Source organism: Venturia canescens, chromosome 1 (assembly GCF_019457755.1).
Source record: "Venturia canescens isolate UGA chromosome 1, ASM1945775v1, whole genome shotgun sequence".
Lineage (NCBI taxonomy): Eukaryota > Metazoa > Arthropoda > Insecta > Hymenoptera > Ichneumonidae > Venturia > Venturia canescens.
In genome coordinates, this window is record NC_057421.1 from 32,317,398 (window position 1) to 32,335,727 (window position 18,330).

General features: G+C 38.0%; 1 protein-coding gene across 2 annotated transcripts in view; it reads right to left on the reverse strand.

Moving 5' to 3' along the window:
* Positions 1–18,090, reverse strand: part of Mhcl (Myosin heavy chain-like) — a 133,771-nt gene extending 115,681 nt beyond the window's left edge. For both annotated transcript variants that reach the window (XM_043427529.1, XM_043427518.1), the window contains exons 1-3: positions 15,760–18,090; positions 9,391–9,996; positions 6,903–7,370 (exon numbers count right to left, since the gene is read on the reverse strand). In XM_043427529.1, the coding sequence (XP_043283464.1) occupies positions 6,903–7,370; positions 9,391–9,996; positions 15,760–15,894 (1,209 nt within the window). In that variant the 5' untranslated portion in view covers positions 15,895–18,090. The remainder of the gene's footprint in view (positions 1–6,902; positions 7,371–9,390; positions 9,997–15,759) is intronic.
* Between the last annotated feature and the right edge of the window lie 240 nt (positions 18,091–18,330).

Genomic DNA, 18,330 nt, shown 5'->3' on the forward strand with positions numbered 1-18,330 from the left:
ATAAAAAAAAGATCAAAATTCTCAATGCAACAAAACCTTTTACCTTCCAATAAAATTTCTTTCCGATAACAAGTTTTGTTACTTCAGTTGTGGGTGAATTGGCAATGATTAACCGTAAAAATTCTGTTGCGAAGCCATTTTGGGAAAGTGTGCCTATGCCCTTACGGAGCAGGAAGCACTCGCAATGTATCGAAATTTGGTAATTGGTTCAATAATCGAATCAATATTATTCCATCCACCCACATTAATTAACCAATTTTTGACAAAGCGTCCAGTGAACGGTTGGAAAAAGAAATGTCATCGTAATAACTTTTCAAAAGATATCAAATTTAATTGACTTTTCAATCGAATTTAATCTCCTGAATAAAATATAAGTTGGTTGAGTCATTGTCTCATCTACCACCAGTAAATCCCGCTAAAGTAACCCTTGCTGCGCGATCCCCTCGTGATATCGACCACACCCCATCGATAGGTACGAAAATGTATACGCGAAGTACGAAAGTTAGGAATCTCTACGCGAACGTTTCACCATCCCTAAATCGCACGATCGAAGCCCTCAATGACGTTTTACAATTTGCACACTCTTGATGTACGAGCCCCTGCCTGCTGCACCGCACATCAAACTGTCACGAATGTACAACCCCTGCGCACGTGACTCTCTCTCCAGTGTTCGTACCTCGTCTCGTACTAGTCTGACAGACCGAGGGGAGTTTACGACGCGCAAAATATGCCACCACGTTGAATTTAGTGAAGCGAACGAAACCCTTGGACGAGCTGCTCACAGCTCGTACTTTATTGCGTAGAAATTGGTGATTCAGGTTCTTTTGGTTTTATTCAACGCGCGGTGCAAAAAACAGGACACGTTAGACCTGCCGCGAAATTTTGTTCTCATTCCTCCCTTTTTAGATATACGCAAATATCTCGAGACGTGACAGCGCCCTGACGCCAAATATTTAAAGAAAATGTTCCACTGGACAAAGCAAAATGTGCGCAGCTTGTCCATCGACGAATGCGCATGTAATGATATAATTTTTCGTTTTTTATATTCGACAAGGTCAAGTTTTGTCGCTATCAACTTTCGAACTTTAGCACTGAAGTCGATCGATTAAATTTCACGTTGCTATATTCGATGGCTGTTTAAGGAGTTTCGGTACAGGCAATACAATGTTGCCATGCTAAACCATGCTAAAAACATAACAAATTTCAAAAAGTTCAGAATTTTATAAAATTTGGTGAACATATTCTTTAGTGCCAAATTTGACAATACAAATTTTTTAAGATTTTTCTTCTACACAGTTATCGAGTAATTGATCACTAAAGTTCACGTGTATAAGCATAGCGTTTATACATTCCGGGCATAAGAAATCTGCTTTAATGCGTAATTACTCAATAACTAAGTAGAAGAAAATTTTGAAAAAATTTGTGTTTTCGCACTTGATGTTGAAGAACATTATCACCAAGTTTGATCAATTTCTTAATATTTAGACTTTTGTACCGAAACTCCTTAACAAATGTTATACGGTGACAAAAGAATTACGATACTTCACTCAACTCTTCGTAACGGATGATCGTATGAATATTTCGCGTCAATTCCAGTAGAGAAAACAGAATCGTTCATTTGCGGAACACCCGCGCGCCATTGCAATGAACAAAATGATTAAAAGCAAATAATCTCGTTTAATAGAAAGCTAAAGTACAGTATTTATTTTTTTCTGAAGTTTCTACAATGTTCACAACAGCTTTGTATTGTTCCCCGGAAGAGTGCACTTGACACTGCGCGAAAAAAAAATAAAACATTCAACGAGTTCGTTTTTCGGTAAATCGCAATAGTAGACCCGGTCTCGAATGTTTCCGATCAGGCGGCTCGGTATCGATCAAAGAATTACGATTAACGAAAAGTTTCAATTAATATAAAAATAAAATTGTCCAATTTTCAAGTTTAAGCACTATTTATTAATTGTGTAATCATTGAATTTGCATCAAATTCGCGAGTGTTCATATGTAGGCTCAAGTTTCCTAACACTTTCCATGGAATGTACACAGGGATTCCTCATCTCTTTTCACTGACCAAATGACTGATGAATAATTAAAAATATTAATAATATGTTTCTATTGTTATTTTGGTATTGATATTTATTACAATATGTGTTTTTGCATTAATTACTCCTTATAAATGAAAATAAATAAACAAAACTAGTTGACATCAGTTTCTTTTTGCTAATTTTTTGATAATTCATCAACAGAAAGGAGAAAAAAAATTCGATTCGTCTTTGAAGAATAAATGTGTTTTTTCGTGAAATAATTCGCGCATGCCTTACGTGTTTCTTCAACGGACAGTTCACTCTAACTGCAAATATACGGAAGATGAAAAAAATCTGCATATTACTATTATGAAAGTACTCAAGACCAGTAAATTATACTATGGAGAGCATGAATATAAATGATAAATCTGAAAAACCGTGCTCTTTCGAACGGAAATGATTACACGCACTCCGAGCTCTACATTTCCGGTGTACCACCACAAGAGTCAAGTTCTCTTTCCTTCATCGCCCAGAGATTGAAGTAACTTTTATTCAGAGGTACGAGGAAAGTTATAACGACGACGAGGTCTATACATTTCTGATTAATTATATTATCAGTGTCGATTCTGCTTTCGGAATTTTCGATTCTAAACTGTGGAATAAAACTCTGGACAAGTACGAAGTCCGTATCGAGGAATGAAACGATCAGTTGGAAATTCCTTCCTCAAAACGAGGTTAACCACGTAATGTGAACTGCGACGAGGCGAACAGCAAGAGTTCGAGAACAAGAGAATAAGAAATAGGGTCTTCAACCTCGCCTTTAATAATATTCAGTTGAAGAATCAAGTGCCAAGAAAATCGCGAGAGAACTTTCTCGCCAAAGACTTGGGCGTATTGTTTCGACAAATAATTTAAGCACCGGAGATTTCTCGCATTGAGATGAAGAAGGCCACGTCGAAATACGAAGACTCGATCAATAATTATAGAAATAAGTGAATTTGTCGGGTTATCTGTGCGTGCATGCACGTAAGTTACGTGCTGACAATCCATTGCGAGCCAAGTGACCCGGTTAGAGTTCTTTACCACGTTCGATCGGTGTGTGTATAGCGTCAAGAAGAAAAATATATAATAGTACGAGAACCCTCGGGAAGTTAAAAAAAATAGCCTCAAGGCATGGCCAAAAATTGCATTATTTTGATCGTTTTTCCTCGCAATAAATGCAGAAAAACCGGTAAAACTCGTTCCGAAAAAAAAGTAAATGTACGAATGTGCATAGCGCAAATATTTGGACGAGATTTTCGTTCACCCGAAAAATGAAATTTGGGGATAGAACTGAAGAAAATTGAGAGAATAAAGAAGCGATTAAAATTAGTTTGCTGTAGGAAAATCTTATTTATAAACTCATGACATTCACTCCGGGCGGCGTGTTTCATCGAGAAGCCCGTGAGTCACGTCGCGGCTTATCCTCTCTATAAGCGAAGCTACAACGGTATGAAGTTGCAACGATGAGCAGCGGCCACCATACACGAGAGAGTGCCATTGAACCGAAGAGAGGAGACCAAACACACATCTTACAATCTTGCAAAGTGCTAAAGAGCACACACATCTCTCGATGCTGCTCACACTCACCGCCGAGAGAGTGTTGAATCGGCAATTATCTTGGCGTGCTTCCCACCATTTTTTATTTACTTTCATTACGGCTACGTAAGGCTTATTTGTAAGAAAAAATCGATACTTTTTCTTTCGACTCACAAGCCCACAGTGCAAGTACATTATAAAGAAGTTATTTCCTCCAAATTTGGGCATTTGGAGGATGGATCAGTCGGTACATCGCAGCAGCCGTGAGTGCGAGAGAAATAATTGCAAATTTCGAAATCGAAATTCTTTGAGAATTACAAGTGGGGTTAGTCGACTGATTCATACTCTTAAGGTGGTTCCTGCACGGGACGATTTTCTTAAGAAAGTCTTGAAATTTACACAGAGTTTAAGGAGTTTCGGTACAGGCGATACAATGTTGCCACGCTAAACCATGCTAAAAACATAAAAAATTTCAAAAAGTTTAGAATTTTATAAAATTTGGTGAACATATTCTTTAGTGCCAAATTTGACAATACAAATTTTTTAAGATTTTTCTTTTACACAGTTATCGAGTAATTGATCACTAAAGTTTACGTGTATAAGCATAGCGTTTCCATATATATTCCGGGCATAAGAAATCTGCTTTAATGCGTAATTACTCGATAACTAAGTAGAAGAAAATTTTGAAAAAATTTGTGTTTTCGCACTTGATGTTGAAGAACATTATCACCAAATTTGATCAATTTCTTAATATTTTGATTTCTGTACCGAAACTCCTTAAATAGGTAGTCGACTGACACGCATATCAAATTTTAAAGGGTTCGTCTTATTGATTATTTATAGGTTATTTGTAGGGAATATGGGTAAAAAATCGTTTATCTTTCCATATAACGAATGAACGCTTCTAACGAAATTTATGAAAAAATACACAATAACAATGAAGTATATAATGAAGATTTGGGAAAAAATTCGTGACGATTACCTTAAAGATTGAACGAAATTGGTAAAATGAGCACTTCGCAACCTCTCATTTGCTGCTTATTTCGGCATTTTATTTTCTCGTGGCTTGGGTCATTTCCCTTAGCGCTCTCTATACAGCGATTTTTTACATAAAAAAACAATAGTATTTTCGCCAGGGCCGAATGCACTTTTGGGTTCAGTCAGTGATGGATCCCCGTTCAATAAATTGCTTGTAATTTCTATCCCCAAAAAATAAGTTGAAAAAATGTATTTACAATTTCGAATTAATAACTCTGACATTAATTTAAAGTGATTATATCTTTAATAAAGGAGTAAAAGTCGATCCAACGCTCAAACGACGTTTTTTTTCATTTTCTTCCTTTTGTTGGATAACACGAAGAAAATTTAATATTTATTCGTTTCTTGAGCGAAAAGTGTTACTGTGTGATCGAAACATGATCACAATATTTTGACAGTCTAAAAATGTTTACACACACGCCTCAGAGAATAATAATAAAAATGATGAGAATTTCGTAAAAAAACATACGCAAGATTCAACATAATTCATGAAACGACAATAAAATGAGGAACAGAACTGTCGAAAAATTCTACATGAAATTGAGAATTTAAAACTCTTACAAGTTGTGGAATTTTTTGTCTGCATTCCTGATTGACGTATTTCCAAGCAATAAAATCAAGAACAATTGATGATCAAAACCAATGAAGCAGAAGGATCCATGGAGAAGACGAAAACGATGTTTTGAGATTTCATAAGAGAGACGAGTGTATAAAAAAACGTTGAAAACAAAGCCATAAAGAGCGAAGAATCACTGATCGAGAACACAACCGCGATGCACAATCGTCCTGTTTTTTTCTTCCCGGGTCAATGGAGACAGACATAAAAGAGGAACTCGAAGATGCGGGGCACGAGAGTCTCGATTTTCGTGCCCGGATTTCTATGCCAGCATGAGGGTGGAAGTTATTAGAGATACTGGCAACAAGCCAGACGAGCAGGGAAAATAATTCACCGGGAGCCCTCTCGCCCGAACGATGTCAAATTCAACATCCGAAACACACTCCTGAAACTTTCTCCCTGCATCGCACATTGGAAACGTTGATCTCGTGATCGCTTTTCAAACGGACCTTCCCACTGAGAGCTATATGAGATTTCGTTTGTGTCGGTAAATTGCAGCTTCGTCTACGGGCAGTCTGACACAGGACGAAATCTCGTGACGAAACACTATTTTATTCCCAATCGGGCCTAATATTTCGAAGCCAGGGAATTTCATTGGACGAAATATTGATCCTGCGTCTAAATTGAATTGAGTTGAACGTTCTCTGAAGCATATCCCCAGATAGAGAGAATGAATTTACTCAACGAAGCGCAATGATCATCGACGAAAATGAAAAGGAAAATTGTAAATTTTTGGTAATTGACAGCTCGAACAATGGAAACGATCGGAAAATTGATTTGTCACGAAACAATAGAAATTAGTGGATAACGATGAATGAAATTTCATTTCGAGGAAGTAATGAATTTCTTGTAAATTGACATATCAAATAATATAAAAATTGATAGAACAATCGGATGGACGTAAATGAATCCAATTAGTAACTTATTGAATGATCAAAATACTTGATCTCCGACAGAATTGCCGGTGAATTAATCCACGGGGAAAAGGATCGAGGTTATTTATTTCCCTCACTCATGCATTCCTCGATGGCTTGGAGCCTCTCAAGAATTCCGAACCTTTCACCGCGAAGATTTGCACATGTTGCGTGCGAACCGTAAGACCTCTATCACTGCCGAGTCCAAAGTCTAATGCCGCTTACACCAAAGATCGCTTAGTCAGGGAGAACACGATAGAGATAACTCATCGACGAGAATAGAGAAAAATATAGTTGGACAGTCGGCTCTTAGAAGGCTCGTATCTGCGATCGGTGCTGTTCAAGCCAGATATTCACTTCCGGTTTTCTTACAAAAAGGCCAGACTTGCGATTGCACACGAAAAAGCTTTTCTTATTCCTAATCAGTAGAAAGCCACGCAGTATGAAGCGTCTCGAGCGATATTTTATCTGGTAAATAATCGACAATGAATTTAAAGTTGAAAACGAAAAGTATTTTCGGTTCCACCCCGATGAATGATTAATTGAAAATCGATGCTGGCACTGCAGCACGGAAATCATTCTTAATCGTAGAAACTTTGAAACACTCCGATGCGAACAATATTTTTTGCTTGCTCTTTCTCGAACGAAGGGAAGCACCGGACACAAAGTTTGATCCGAACTTTCGTAGCGTCATCGCGCGCAATGTGCATAGTCAGGATGAATAATACGACTGACCTTGACCGTGACACTGTTAGCCGAGCCTTTGATAAGGTCGATGACCTCCTCCCTCGATTTGTCGTCAACATTAATGGCATTGACCTCGATGAGCCTGTCGCCGGGTAACAAACCCGTGTCGTTGTTATTTTGCACGATAGCGCCGGGTTCGGCGAATATAACCGGTCGCATTTGCGTTATTCCGTTATTTCCACGTTCAACTATGACAGCTCGGCGTAGGGAAAAACCGAAATCGTTTCGCGGCGGTGGCTGCCGTTGTATCGTCAATTCCCGTGCTTCCGGAAGTACGAGGGGCACTATTTCCGGCAAACCGAGCTCGACTCCTTGCTCCTCGAAGGAGGCTGACGAACGCCAGCGCGCAAAACCCTGCGACTCGCCGATCGGTGACAGACTGAATGGCGGTGTTGCGAAACTCGAATTCGTTGTATCCGTCAATGAATCCGCCGATGGACTTGCACTCGTTACTACCTGTAACGTCATATTCAATTTAACTTTATTTAAAAACTTGACAAATTCTCTTTCCCACTACATTTCAACGATAAAACTATAAAATTACTATTTCTTCAATTTTCATCGTACTTTCTACACTCATTATTGTAACATCATCCACAGCTCTAGCGAAGTTGCTTGCTTAATACAATAAAAAAGTAACGACTACGATTATAGCAATAGAGATGTAGAGCAACTTTCAACTTTCGTGTTTATCTCAAAGCAGAATGTACGCAGACTTGAGTACTTCATTTTCATAATATATTCCATTTTACTTAGTAATAATCGTCACAAAATTCCGAGTTAGTTCCGTACGCCCGTTGCCGTAACGGTAACTTTCCAGTCTCTATTCTAGCTGGGTGCTTGAAAAACTACTAAACTCTACTGCCACTTTGAGCGAAGTTCTTTTAGGAAAGAAATGTACCATACGAAGAACAGCTATGCAGCGGGTGGCGCGTCAATAGCTGAGAGGAAAACAGTTTTTTCTAAATTCCTGATTTTATGGAGAGGCCTGGAACTCATTGCTCGCGATACAAGACCAGATCTTTTTTCCAAGGAAGACATTTTTCTGTTAAAAAACTAGAGGAGGTCTGACAAATCGAAACACTCGAGTATATTCGATGAAATTTCAACAAATGCACAGCACCGTTTTCAATTTATTTTTTAAATTCAAACGTTCATAATTACTGGGAACATTTGTTTTTGGTTTAAAGATAAAATGAAGCAGATAAAATCTCCCGTTTCTTCATACACTTCCAGATAATTATTTTTCTTTGTTTTTCAAATGAATCATGCGAAGTGAAATAAGAATTGCTCGAAAAATAAAAGGATTTGCCTCAAAATTTTTTCTCAAAATTACGTTTTTGGACGGCTCGTCGATAAAATTTCCAAAACTATTCAACCGATCCTTACCAAAATTTCATCACATGTTTTTTACGACTATAGCTATAGCGCGTATCGTACGAATTTTGAAATTTTTAGTGGAACTATTTTTTTTGCAAAAAAAAACGATGAAAAAAACGCACTTTTTCGTAGTTTTTGGAAAAATAGCCGCCATTTTGTCATTTTTGAAAAAATCAAAAATCGTATGATGTGCGCTACAGCCATTTACCTATTGAACCTAAAATCACTTTTTCTTCTCTGATCATCCATTCCAGAGATTTTATCTGTTTTTGGACCTGTCTGCTCCCCCGCTGAGTAAAATAAATATTAACCGATTGACTGGTATTGGATCATATATGTACAAAAAAAAGTCGGGCCCATTCTGGTTTTGTATCATATGTGTAAATATTGAAATAACTTTATCAATTTTCAACCAATTTGGACAAAATTTGGTATACAATGATTTTTTGGGTCGCTGAGTCGATTTTTGAACTTAATTTTCACCTCACTGCCCTTGGAAATGGGAAAAATCGAAGGTTGAGGGTGAAATTTTTCGTTTTTTCAATGGATTTTCATGCTATATGACATGAACATTTTTAGTTTTTTAGCGCACTGGACTCTTTCGTCGAAATCAAACAAAATTCGCTACCCCCAAAAATGTGAAAAATAAGGGTTCAGGGTGAAATTTGTTAATTTTTCACTGCGAAAATGTAATGCTTTATCACATGAAAATGGAATCAGCAACCTCGAAAACCCTCAGAAATAAATTATCGTGATTTTCGGTAACATATTCGCTCGTACGAGTTTTGGCACAAAAACTGGAAAAAAGCTCACCAGTCAACCGGTTAAAAAAAAAAATTTGTGTATTTTTTATACCTAACATTTATAACTTATACCGGTCAAAAAAATTCGTGAAAATAATCTTTTTTTAGCCCGTCTAATTAGGGCAGAACCCTCAACGGAAATCTTCTATCCTGTCGCTTAAAGCGATCGGACACAGAAATTCATCTGTTCTTTATTGCAATTTCTGTAAAGGTTCCCAAAATCTGAGTTCTTTATTTTCAATATTTCTCTATAATGATCCACGAAAACAAATGCGTAATGAGGAAGTGTTCACCTGCAATAATTTTGTGTCAGAAGTATGATGATGATGATGATGATGATGATGATGATGGTGACCTGGATTTTGATGTTGGCGTTCGTTACTCGGTCCGTGTGGACTTGGTCTAATTTGATACGAAGAAGATTCTTCCTCGCTACCGAATTCATGGGGTTGTTGTTGTTGTTGATTCGGTACATTCTGATAAGCTATAACTTCATTTTGCAGTGTGTTTCTAACGAGCAAATTCACATCTTGATGATTGGTTTCAACTTCGATGCCGTTTTGTACAGCAGCAACGGTTTCAGCGACTGGCCCAATACTCGTGATGCTCAATCTTGGTCCTTTGAGAATTCCACGCTTCGGTGGTTTCGGCGGTAACAGCGGGGGTACCGGTTTGCCACTGGCGTTCGTCAGCGACGTCAACGATGCTTCGGACGAATCGCTCTGGGTCAAACCATCGGGCGTACGAGTCCAGCTCGTTCCGGCAGGATTGCACGGCGGATTTTCCAGGAGATCGCGATCGAGCTCCGCGAAAAATGAAGCACTGTAATCAGCCGTGATACCCGAGGGCAGCTTTTCCTTCTCTTTACGTCGCGAACGTATCTTTAACGAACGACGAACCTGCAACAAATTTCAACAAAATATGTACTTTTTTTCGACATCATTTCGAAACCCGAATATTTTAAAAATTCACTTTTGTCAGGATTTTATTCTATCAGGATATTTCGAAAATTTACGACGCTGAAGTTTGCAACGTTCAAGTTCAACGAAATGAACGAAAAAAACATTTATAATTCATTATTTTTTCATTTCACGAATTATTGATGTGGCTTGAAAAATTACGAATTGAAAATGCGGCAGGGAACAAGATTGGAGATTTACTGGAATTATTTATGAGTTTTTTTAGATCATTTCGTTGGACTCCAACGTTGGTAACTTCAGCGTCATGAAAATTTTCCAAATTGAGGCTCCATTTTTTCTTCACTAATATTCGACGATGCTGCTGAAATTCGCAACATTTGCAATTCACCAATTTTTTATTATTTCACGAATCATTAGAGCAGACTGAAAAACTAAGAATTGCAAATTAGGCAGGTAACAGAATTGAAGATTCGCTGCAACTATTGGAGACTTTTTTTACATCATTTCCTTGCGGTCGATTGCCTCATTACTCCTTGAAAGACTCACGACGAATCCATTCAAAAAATCGCTGTCGTTCCCATCTTAGAGTATAATTTGAATACTTTCGTATGAAATCCTTCGTACGCTCATAGAAAAGAATCCGATCAATTTTTCATGCGAACCATCCCGCTGTTTATGGTGCTCGTTAAACATTTTTTATTCGATTACAAACCTTCGAAAATCCTGAAATTTTACGACTTTGAAGTTTGCAACACGTTAGAGTCCAACGAAATGAATGAAAAAAATATCTGTAATTCACCAATTATTTATTTTACGAATCATTGGTGTAGGTTGAAAAACTACGAATGGCAAATTCGGCAGGTAAAAAAATTGGAAATTAACTGGAATTATTTGAGAGTTTTATTAGATTATTTCGTTGGACTCCAACGTTGCAAACTTCAGCGTCATGAAATTTTACTTATTCCTTGGAACATGAGGCATTCGTAAAAGACAAGAAAGATTTCATAGTGAGAGTATAACGAAAGTGCCAGTGTTCATCGAACGGGGCAGTTATTTCTGAGGATAAATATCATCGGGATGATGTGCTATTATAGAATGCACGTTTGACGAGTAAATAAATGAATTCGGGCGTACAAAGATCGCGTGCTGTTACGCACTGCTCACTCAATTCTCTCTTTCTCTCTATTTATTTCTTACGCTACACCGGTCTGGCTGCGGTAACGCCCGACCCTGACCACGCGACGCCACACAGAACACGTAACAACCGTGTCACGTCGATATACAATGTGCGTGCTCTTTTTTCCCCCGCGCCCTTCCTTACTTTTTCGCTCTTTTGTGGGTGTGGGCGCTTATAAAATAGAGAATATTTCGACGCCTCTATACGCTGTGCAAACATTCACATTTTTTCGCAATCCGAACAATGGACACGGAAGCGTGAACTTTGAGTCAACTCGTGTTATTCAATTTGGTCAAATGCACTGAATTTTTTTCGCACCGTTATCCGATACCGATGAAAAATGAGAAATATTCCTTTTCGAAAGACTAAAAAATGTTTAGTCAACAATGCCATTGCATAGAAAAATCGATTGACTCTTCCCGATCTTGTTAATTATGAGTTTTTATTTCGATTTTTACAAAAATCTAAAATAAAGGTCCGAGTCGACAGTCAATTTCTTATCTTCAACGCTGGAGAAATATTCGTATTGGAGCCCTGTAAATTGGACGACGCTCAAGTTTGCAACGAAATGAACGAAAAAAAAACATATGTAATTCACCATTTTTTATTTTTCACAAAGCATCGGTCTAAGTTGAAAAGCTACGGATTGCAAATTAGGCAGGTCACAAAATTGGAGAATTACTGGAATTATTGGAGAGTTCTTTAACATCATTTCGTTGGACTCCAACGTTGTACAAACTCCAGCGTCATTAGATTGGTCATTCGAGTGTTAATAGTTCACCGAATCGTAACCATTTGTTTATCTTCTCATATGTTTCCAACGAGTGAAAAATAGGTTTTTCGTTATGAATTAACCAGCAGTGCAGTTCGCCAATCAGAGCCATCGGGAATAGCTGCAATGGAGAGATACATTTCTTTGAATATATTGAGGCAAACCGATTAACGAACAATCGCTCCTCGTAACTTTTGTATTTCTAAAGTAAATATTTATAAGTGCCGCTTTTTCGAAAAACCATGATAATTTTTTTTTTTTTCGTCCGCACTAACTTCAACTCGTCACCAAAAACAAAAAAAAAGGATTGTGGATACGTAAACGGTTTGCATATAATCATGCCTGTAATGATGCCAAAATTGATGCCTATAATGCTTGGAAAACACAGAAAATTACGATGCTGAAGTTTCCAACGTTGGAGTCCAACGAAATGATCTAAAAAACTGTCCAATAATTCCAGTAATTCTCCAATTTATTTCCAGTCGAATTTGTACTTTGTGTTTTTTCAATCTACACAATTATGATTCGTGAAATAAAAAACTGATGGATAAATCATTTTATTTTCATTCATTTCGTTGGACTCCAACGTTGGAAACTTCAGCGTCGTAGAAAATTCACAAATCTTATAATCGGTTTTTTGTTTAATAACGACCCTGAAGTTTCCAACGTTGGAGTCCAACGAAATGAACGAAAAAAATGTTTGTAATTCACCAATTTTTTATTTCATGAATCGTTGGTGCAGCTTGAAAAACTACGAATCGCAAATTTGACAGGGAACAAAATAGGAGAATTACTGGAATTATTGGAGAGTTTTTTTCGATCATTTCGTTGGACTCCAACGTTGGAAACTTCAGCGTCATGTTTAATAAACTATATCTCTTGATCTTGTGTCGCTTTTTCGACTTCCCCCGACCGATTGTCATTATTAGACCTCCGTTGACACACATATTTTTCCCGCACCTCCCTAGACACATGGGTCTACAGTGTCCTACCGTATTTTCCCATACCTAGACTAGTTTAAAAAATCTGAAAAAAATTCAGGAATGTAGTTTGATATCTATAGAAAGAGAACATGCGTTAAGAAATGGATAAAAATTAATCTCTATTATTTTTATTCAATGAAAAATGATACAAAGAATGAACGACGCTGAAGTTTCGAACGTTGGAGTCCAACGAAATGAACGAAAAAAACGTTTGTAATTCACCAATTTTTTATTTCACGAATCGTTGGTGCAGCTTGAAAAACTTCGAATCGCAAATTTGGCAGGGAACAAAATAGGGAAATTACTGGAATTATTGGAGAGTTTCTTTCGATCATTTCGTTGGACTCCAACGTTGGATACTTCAGCGTCATAAAGAATGAGAAATTCATTAATTCACTTAAGAAAGCATATCTTTTCATTAAACGAATTTAAAAAATTAATAGTGTGCTATATTTTTGTCGATATATAGTAGATTAAAAAAACTATATAGCATTATGAAATTCAAAAAAAAGTTTAATTATTTGGCTCATTGAAAAACGGCCATTTTTACTCAAAAAATTGCTCGTTTTGCGGGATATTTTGGTTTTAAACTTAGGTATACTCATAATTCAACACTTTTTTATGTTTCGGTTCAATACTATAATTTATTCATAAAAATTGAATTGATACTGCTTACGGTTACTTCGATTATATTGAAAATTTATTATATTGAAAAGTAAAACTCAAAAAACTGTTGTAAAGCAGCACATTTCGATTTTTTTTTTTATTGAAAGGACAACTGTGATCTTCCTGAGGCTTTACATATACTGTTGCAGTAAATATATAAGGAAAAAATGAAAGAATTAAAAAATAGTTTTTTCAAACCACTATACTTCCCCAGACACACATGAGTCTACAGTGTCCACTACCAATGAGCTTGGGCCAAGGTTGCTGATTGGTGGCTGAGTTGCGTGTCAACGGAGGGTTAAACATGCATACTAACTACTGATACGAACGAAAAAAAATTTGTGTATCTCTATTTTTCGGAGAAACCGCACTTTCGAATATTAACAGTTTCTAAGAAAGAGCGCTCCAAAAAAAAGTTCATGAAGTTTGCAACGTTGGAGTCCAACAAATCGATCTGAAAAAACTCTCGGACAAATTCCAGCGATTCTCCAATTTTGTTACCTGCCTGATCCGCAATTCGTAGTTTTCCCGTCTACGCACCAATGACGCTGAAGTTTGCAACGTTGGAGTCCAACGAAATGATCTAAAAAAATTCTCCAAAAATTTCAGTAATTCTCCAATTTCGTTTTCTGTCCAATTTCCAATTCGTAGTTTTTCACGATGCTGAAGTTTCCAACGTTGGAGTCCAACGAAATGATCTAAAAAACTGTCCAATAATTTCAGTAATTCTCCAATTTATATCCAGTCGAATTTGTACTTTGTATTTTTTCAATCTACACAATTATGATTCGTGAAATAAAAAACTGATGGATAAATCATTTTGTTTTCATTCATTTCGTTGGACTCCAACGTTGGAAACTTCAGCGTCGTAGTTTTTCAACCTGCACTGATACTTTTTGAAATAAAAAATTGGTTAATTAAAAATATTTTTTCCCTCGTTTCGTTGAACTCCAACGTTGCAAACTTCAGCATTATACGCACCAATGATTCGTGAAATAAGAAATTGGTGAGTTACAAATTTCGTTGAGCTCGAACGTTGCAAACTTCAGTATTGTAAATAATTCAACGTGGACACTAAATTTCTCAGGTGGCATTGATTTGTTCGAGAAAATAGCAAACCGTTTTTAACGGGCTCGCACGCGTCCCGGTGAATTCTTAGCGAAGAATTGATAGTTTCATTAAAATCTACGATTTGCTTTGACCTCGTTCTCATTTTTCCGTTTAGAGGTCACGCCACTCCCGAGCTGTTATTCGATTGTGTTCTCTCCTGTATCGGAGATAGAGTGGAATCGTATTTCCACTCTCGCGTGAAATTCTCTTATCGACGCACAGAGCAATAGATCATTGAGGATAATAGTGCAGCGATAAAATAATAAAGGGGGAACGAACAAATTGGGCTGATCGACGGCGAGTTATCAATCATCACGAATAATCTCGATTGCTTACAGCGCGAACCGGTTTCTGAGTCATTCAGCGATAATTTTTTATTGCTCGCCGTAACAGCTGACTCGAGATGCCTGAGAAAAACGAAAGAAACTAGCGTCGAGGAGGCACTTTGAAAAATTCAGTTACATTGGACACGCTGTAAAAGTTTCATGACGCGTTGTCAAGGGCGATAAGTGCCATCACTTATCGCACTTATCGCAATCATATTTATCGAACGAATCTACGACAATAATTATTATAACGCGTAGGAATCGTGAAAAAAAACGTTTCGAGTAGCGAACAGCCTGACTTCAAGAGTTGAGTGTCACGTAACAAAAAAATTAAATTTTCTCCACTTCATTTGTACTGCCCTCAAAATAAGAATTCTTGAAAAAGTAAAGAAAATAATAAAATTTATTTACTCTGCGAACGACGTCGTTTATAGTCGATGCGAAAAAGTCGATCGACCGCAAATAATTTTCAATCAGCAGCTGCGATTCAGCGGCACATTAAACAAAAAGGCGAGAATCCCCATCAGAATTTACAGCATCTTCCATGATTTATCATCACCGTATCGATAAGGAGAGCAAGAGAAAAAATATGCGTAAAAACATTTTCCTCTGTGATTTACGACGGTGCATGAATAATAATGGGCAAAACAAAGCGGCGAGGGGGCAGGGGGGGGACACGAAGAAAAAATAAAAACAAAGAATACTAACCTCGTCGAGACGCAAAAGTTCTTCGGCAGACATGCTGCCGCGATCACGCTTCTTAACATCTTTCCGCTCCTTCTTTTCTCTCTTCCGTTTCTCCTTGTCGTCCTTCTCGGCCGCCTTCTTCATAAAGTTGAACATCTTATCACCATCCGCACTCGTGTTGATTACCAACAAACTTCACTCGCACTCGATCGCTCACTCGGCCACAATGATAATAAACACAGCTAAACCGCAAAGAACGAGGGGCGCGCGGCTGCGCCGCGAAAAATCACGAGAATGATTTCTTCTATTGTTTCATTACACTTTATTATTTATTTTCAGTTGAGTCGAGACAAGGAGGCGTATAAATCGTTGAATACTTGGACAGCTCGATGTTCTTGAAGTCACACGGGGCCTTTCCGCGTTCCGAGCACGGGAGCCGAGTCTCTATCGCGCGAAGCGCTCGATCGTTTTCTTTATTATTTGAATTTTTATTCCACCGCAGAATCCGCCAGTTTCTTCGGTTCGAAGTAGTAAAAATTGTGTGTTATCGTGTTCGTGTTACACGGTAAATGTCCTGACAACCTGCTGCTCTTTTATCATCTTTGTCAAGAGCAAAAGGGGGCGTGAACGGTCACAAAAATTCAGCCCCGTTCCTAACTTAACCTCCAATTTTTTTCATGTCTCTTCGATAATATTTTTTGGCACAAACCTCCCTTTGTGCTTCAATTCGACCGAAATTTCAACTCACGTTTTTTCCGCTCGATTAATAGTGCGCGTTCAAACCAAGTCACAAAATATCGTCGACCATTTAAATCGATGAGTAGTAAAGTAAATTCCTGCTGCTTAATAGATTGTAAAATCATCGACAATTCCGCGTGCCAAGATATTGCGCGAATTCTAAAGCCTTGTCTGGACGCAGTGTCACTCAGCTGACAGAGAAACTCCCGCGACAGTCGTCATCAATAAATTCGTTGTAGATTTTCATGATCGTGAAAATTCACTGACGATCGAACCGAACCCCGAGATTTTTTTCCGTCTATTTATCATCGTGTTACACTTTGTACAATTTTTATTTCTCACTATCAATTCACCTCGTGCTTGTCCACTCGACGTTTCTCCCTGAACTCACTCTCGATTTCGTAGCACAGACGATGATAAAAAAAAAAAAAAAAAAAAAAAAAACAGCTCCACAGGTATAAAATCGAAGCAGATAGAGAGTGAGAGCTGATTTTAGATGCGACACGCCTACACGACTAAAGCGCACCTGTCGCAGTCACCGTTGCGATATTCACAAAATAAGTATAATTTTCCAACAAACACGATCCGGAAGAGCCGGAGAAATTGATACGGTTAATGATAATAACAATAATAACGATGATATTACTCCAACGCGGAAGAAAATAACGTGCTCTTTCTAGCGGTTCAGCATTGAGCGAAACGTGGTTATGGTTACCTCTCCCCTCCTGTTCTTTGCTCTCACCGAAATGTGAATCTCAATTCCGTATACTCATTCAAATTTTCCCCGGTTTCATAGGAGTCATAGGAGACAAGCAAAGAATCGTTATTACTCCGGTATAACACATTGACAGGAGGTCTTTCGAAACCGAACGAAGGAAAATAAATAAAACAAATTAATGGTCCGTTTTGGTTGTGAATATCTCGTCATTTTCGTGACAATTTGCAGAAAATTCCTTATGTAGAAAATAGAAACGCGCACATACTAAGACACTGGAACACGGGTACGAAAGGGTCTCGCGTCAACGATGCAATGTAGCGTGTGAAAATTGAATGGTACGAGTTTGTCGCTAGTCCTGCAAGACTGACAGCACGAAGCGCGACACCGAACGTCACAACACAACTGTGACCGAGCCGCCATTCGCGCGACGGCCAGCCAAATCACACACGTACAAATAATACGCGCACTTACACATATACACACTCACACGTGGAGTATGAATACGACGGTTGTGTATAAACACACGTAGGGAAACCGCGTGTTATTCTTGGGTTTTTTTTTTTTTATTTTTTTTTTTTATCAACTGCACTCGTCGTTTATCGTGATTAAAACTCACTGCGACTGTCGACAAACAGAATAATCCATTCGGTATAAGGTTTAATGAAACAATATGAGAAAAGTGAATTCAGAGAGCGTCTCCGTACTCCGATTTTTCGCCTAAAAGTACACTAGATCTTTTAAATTCTTTTTCGTATTCGTTCAAACGCACTTGCCTCTAATGCCATTGCTTCATTCGGTCTCGTTTTTTAACGAGACGTCAGCGATTTATTTTCCACAAACTCCGTACTAAACACGTTTTCCGTACGATGACGGAGCACGGAGCATGGACAACCGACCTGCGCTGATCGCACCACAGTTGCGCTCCCCCCCGAAAGCTATGTGTGTGTTTGCGGCGTTTGCGCCCCTTTCTGTATTTTTTTCTATCTCTCTTTCGCACCCAACCTCTCATCTGCAGTGATGCCAACGCACGAAGTAACAAAGAGACAAGAAAGAAGAAAAAATGTTTATATAGAGATTTTCATTTTTAATGCTCTAGAAACGTAAAGCCTGATGGCCAAGTTGATGCTGATTGGTCG